At 41.5% G+C, this 5,445-nt stretch overlaps 1 protein-coding gene across 1 annotated transcript; it reads left to right on the top strand.

Moving 5' to 3' along the window:
• Nucleotides 1-3,310: 3,310 nt before the first annotated feature.
• On the top strand, nt 3,311-5,144 carry NOG (noggin). The gene has a single exon (XM_069952630.1). It carries the CDS (start codon nt 3,940-3,942, stop codon nt 4,606-4,608), a length of 669 nt encoding a protein of 222 aa, XP_069808731.1. The 5' UTR covers nt 3,311-3,939; the 3' UTR covers nt 4,609-5,144.
• Nucleotides 5,145-5,445: the final 301 nt, after the last annotated feature.

Raw genomic sequence — 5,445 nt, 5'->3', positions numbered from 1 at the left:
TCCCATAGCATGTATGTTGGCCAGTAGTCATAAGCGAACATCCCGATGTTCAGTTCGGATTAGGAACATGTACTTTAAAAAAAATGATCATGATCGGATCATTGGTGAAAATTCACGAACAAATAACGAGCATACAGTAGGAGCGTATATCCCGGTCTACGCACATGCGTACAGATTATCAGGTGCAAAGTGTAAATTACGCAGTTGCGTACGTTTTGGCTTCGATTGGTGAACACGAACAATTAGCATTGTATTCGTATCAAAATACAGAGATTTGCAAACATGTTCGCTCATCACTATTGGCCAGTAGTAACCTTTGCTCACCTAATGATATCCATTTATCACTCCAATTCACCACACATGCACTGATCCCTAGAAGATCACTCCAGATCACTGCCAGAGATTTGTAATTTACTTCGATTAAAAAATATCCAGTCTTCCAGTACTTATCAGCTGCTTTATGCCCTGCAGTAAGTGATATTCTTTCCAGTCTGGAGAGCAGGAGAGGTTTTCTATATGGATTTGCTACTGCTGTACAGTTCCTGACATGGACAGATGTGGCAACAGAGAGCACTATTTCAAACTGGAAAAAATACACCACTTCCTGCAGGGCATGCAACAGCTGATAAGTACTGGAAGACTAGAAATTTTTTAATCGAAGTAAATTACAATTATCTGGCACCAGTTGATTTGAAAGAACAAAAAAACTATTTGGTAAACTACCCCTTTAAAGGATTTTTAAAAAGTTAATTTGGGTACCTCAATTCAATTCATTTACAGAGAGTAACAGTAAGACTTGAATAGTTCTTTTTATAAAAAATAGGGACTGAGACTAAAGACCAACTGAATAATTATACATTGTATTTATTTCAATTATATATATATATATATATATATATATATATATATATATATATATATATATATATATAACATTACTGCTATATAACCAGGCAGTTCTGCTATTCAGGAATCTAGGAAAGCTGGAAGAACAATAGGTGCTACCACTGACAGACACAACTGACCTGTCACCCCAGTAACAGGGGCAGCAGCAATACTAGGTGACAGCAGCTGATGGGAGGCAGAGGGACTTACTGCCGGCCAGTCCCCATCTTCCGTCATTACTGGGACACTGCTGCAGCTCGCTGGGATGACAGGTCAGAGCTGTGGAATTCCCGGCTTCCCTGAGTATCTGGAGAATATTAACTCATAAATTCTTTCTGAGATCATAAAGATCGGGGACAGGTTTATTAGCCTTGCGGTCAGTGGTGTAATGGGCGGCCGGGGAGGAGGGGGTTAAGCCGCGGTGCCTGCCGGCTCCTGGGCAGCGGAGAGGAGTCGGCGTCCCGCGTGTGATCGCCGCGTGAAGCCCGTGTTAACCAACTTTCACCAAAGAATTTATTGCTGAGGCGAGAAGTGTGTGGACAATGTGCTGGAGCCTCGTGAGCTTTACCTCCCGTGATATATAGAGCAGAGAGAGGAGCTCACAGGACAAACAGCAGCATCCTGGCTCCACACGGCTCCGGCACAGGCGCCCTCATAAACGCAACATAAACACTGGGTCCGCCGCCGCCACACACAAGGGAGGCACACAATACCTCACAGCCAGCCATCCTGCAGCCACATAGCTATCTATTCTCCAGCCACATAGCTATCTTCTATCTATCTATCCTAACAGCCAGCTATCTATCTTCTATCTATCCTCCAGCCACATAGCTATCTATTCTAACAGCCAGCTATCTATCTATCTATCTATCTATCTATCTATCTATCTATCTATCTATCTATCTATCTATCTCCTATCTATCTATCTCCTATCTATCTATCTCCTATCTATCTATCTATCTCCTATCTATCTATCTATCTATCTCCTATCTATCTATCTCCTATCTATCTATCTATCTATCTATCTATCTATCTATCTATCTCCTATCTATCTATCTCCTATCTATCTATCTCCTATCTATCTATCTCCTATCTATCTATCTATCTCCTATCTATCTATCTCCTATCTATCTATCTATCTATCTATCTATCTATCTCCTATCTATCTATCTATCTATCTATCTATCTCCTATCTATCTATCTCCTATCTATCTATCTCCTATCTATCTATCTATCTATCTCCTATCTATCTATCTATCTATCTCTCTATCTATCTCCTATCTATCTGTCTCTTATCTATCAACTATCTATCTCCTATCTATCTATCTATCTATCTATCTATCTCCTATCTATCTATCTAATCTATCTATCTATCTATCTCTTATATATCAACTATCTATTTCTTATCTATCTATATCTTATCTATCTATTTATCTCTTATCTATCTCCTATCTATCTATCTATCTCCTATCTATCTGTCTCTTATCTATCAACTATCTATCTCCTGTCTATCTATCTCCTATCTATCTATCTATCTATCTATCTATCTATCTATCTAATCTATCTATCTATCTCTTATATATCAACTATCTATTTCTTATCTATCTATATCTTATCTATCTCCTATCTATCTATCTATCTCCTATCTATCTATCTATCTATCTATCTATCTATCTCCTATCTATCTGTCTCTTATCTATCAACTATCTATCTCCTGTCTATCTATCTCCTATCTATCTCCTATCTATCTATCTATCTCCTATCTATCTGTCTCTTATCTATCAACTATCTATCTCCTGTCTATCTATCTCCTATCTATCTATCTCTTATCTATCAACTATCTATTTCTTATCTATCTATTTATCTCTTATCTATCAACTCTCTTATCTATCTATATCTTATCTATCTATTTATCTTTTATCTATCTCCTATCTATCTATCTATCTATCTATCTCCTATCTATCTCCTATCTATCTATCTATCTATCTATCTATCTATCTATCTATCTCCTATCTATCTATCTATCTCCTATCTATCTCCTATCTATCTATCTATCTATCTAGCTCCTATCTATCTATCTATCTATCTATCTATCTATCTATCTATCTCCTATCTATCTATCTATCTATCTATCTATCTATCTATCTATCTGTCTTTTTTCTATTGTTCTCTATATCCAGCCTTTTATCCTGGGCTCTGGCATTGTACTTAGATCTATATAGTTATCTATCATCTGTCTCCCTTTATCTACTTGTCTAATGTCTGTTCCCTGCTTCCTATCTCATCTCAGTGCTGATCTGTTGCATCTATCTCCTGCACATGTAACAGGAGCTGCTATGACAGCCAGTATTATACGGTCTCTACCTCCCTCCACCTTTCCCCATAGCCGAGCACTCCGCTCCTAGCTGCAGAGTGTCCGCCACCAGCAGAGGGCGCCAGACTCCGGCTCCCGCTGACTGTGTAGCCTGCAGAGAATGGGCACAGCCCCCTCTTACACTCACACACACTCACACACACACACTCTCCTCTATCCACCATTCAAGTGAAAGAGGGAGGTGTCAGAGAAGCAACCAACCATGACCACAGGCCATCTAACTACTTAAACCTGAATGACATCACAGCCCTATGGAGCCGGGCTAATAAATCCAAAGTAGCCAGAGGGACTGGGGACAGAGCTGAGTAGTCCTGGGCAGGAGACAGCAGTGCAGGAGCTGCGAGGATTCCCCTGACAGCTGTGCCATCATCATCACTATTATTCCCATCCTCATCATCCTCCCTGTACCTCCCCTATTATCCTCTTTTCCCACTTGGAGAAACTGAGTCCCTGGTTACCATGGTGATGCAGCTGAAAGTGGAGAATATTTAACAAGGGGGAGGCTGGAGCCAGCAGGCAGACACACTGGTGCCATCAGGACTGGAGAAGAGACAAGAGTTGTGCTGCTTGTGCTGGACTGCAATGAGAGGGGGGGACCCTGCAACTTGCCCAGACCCCTGAGACCCCCCTCAGCCCTTCTGATGCATCATTTATGATCTGTGACCAGACAGGCTTGCAGCATGGATCACCCCCAGTGCCTTGTGACTATATATGCCCTGGTGCTTTTCCTGGGACTCAGAATAGACCAAGCTGTGGGCCAGCATTACTTACACATCAGACCAGCTCCCAGTGAAAAGCTGCCACTGGTGGATCTTATCGAGCACCCGGACCCTATCTTCGACCCCAAGGAGAAGGATCTGAACGAGACTGAGCTGAGGACTTTCTTGGGGGGCCACTTTGACCCCAACTTCATGGCCATCAACTTGCCCGAGGAGAGACTAGGGGTGGAGGACCTGGCAGAGCTTGACCTCCTCCTCAGGCAGAAGCCTTCGGGGGCAATGCCAGCTGAAATCAAGGGGCTGGAGTTTTATGAGGGTCTGCAAGGAAAGAAGCACAGACTGAGTAAGAAGCTGAGGAGGAAGCTGCAGCTGTGGCTCTGGTCGCAGACCTTCTGCCCTGTGCTATACACGTGGAATGACTTGGGCATCAGATTCTGGCCCCGCTACATGAAGGTGGGCAGCTGCTACACTAAGAGGTCGTGCTCTGTCCCGGAGGGCATGCTCTGTAAGGTCTCCAAGTCCATGCATCTGACTATCCTAAGGTGGAGATGTCAGCGCAGGCTCAACCAGCGCTGCACGTGGATACCCATCCAGTACCCCATCATTTCTGAGTGCAAGTGCTCCTGCTAGGACTCCTTGGGGGGCTCCCCCCCCCTAAAGAACATGGCTTTTCTGGTTAATGTTGTATGCACTGTAATATTGTAGGAATGTATATGTCTGTATATATGGTACCCGTTTAAATTACTATTAAAAGGTCAGTATTATTCTTTTAAATAACCAGTGTCTACTGCATTTCCCAGTCGATGGATCTGGTTCAGTTCTACGTTTTATTTTATAATTATTATTATTATTATTATTAATAATTTTATTATTATTATTTGCCTAATGTATCTGTATTTATATACAAAGAGCACTTCGCCTCGCGAAGCATTTTTTTTTTTTAATACTTTATGATAGATACTATTTCCATTATTTGGGAAAATTTGCCTTGATGGACCTCAGATGGAAAAAAAAAGAGAGAGAGAAAAAGACTTTTCAGCTACTGTACATACAGAGAACACTTTTTTTTGAGTCAAAAAAGAACTAATCTTGTAAATGAAGACTATCTGCTATTTATTCTTTTATTTTTTATCTCTTTGTAGTAAAGAAACAGTGCAGATTAGAATTAAACCACTAAAATATTCAAACAGTCGCAGTCTTTGTTATGTCCTACTATGTCTTGCTTCGCTTTAACGCCACAGTAGCACTTTTTTTTTGGGGGGGGGGGAGTACACATATAGCAGAGCTGAGTTTGTCATTTGGGACTGCTGGTAAACCGTACTTACTGTATTAAGCCAGGTTCACACGTAACGGATCCTCAGCGGTTTTTACACTGCGAATTCGCTGCGGTTCCGTTACGTGTGAATCTGCCCTTATATTTAGTTCAGATGGTATTGCAATAGCCATGCAGAACAACCCTAAAGAGTT

The sequence above is a fragment of the Dendropsophus ebraccatus genome, chromosome 14 (genome assembly GCF_027789765.1).
Source record: "Dendropsophus ebraccatus isolate aDenEbr1 chromosome 14, aDenEbr1.pat, whole genome shotgun sequence".
Classification (NCBI taxonomy): domain Eukaryota; kingdom Metazoa; phylum Chordata; class Amphibia; order Anura; family Hylidae; genus Dendropsophus; species Dendropsophus ebraccatus.
Note: the sequence above shows the minus strand (reverse complement) of the source record. Positions and strands in the feature narration are given on the sequence as shown.

Excerpts from the sequence above, each read along its gene's own strand:
- NOG (XM_069952630.1), top strand. The coding sequence starts at position 3,940 with ATGGATCACCCCCAGTGCCTTGTGACTATATATGCCCTGGTGCTTTTC.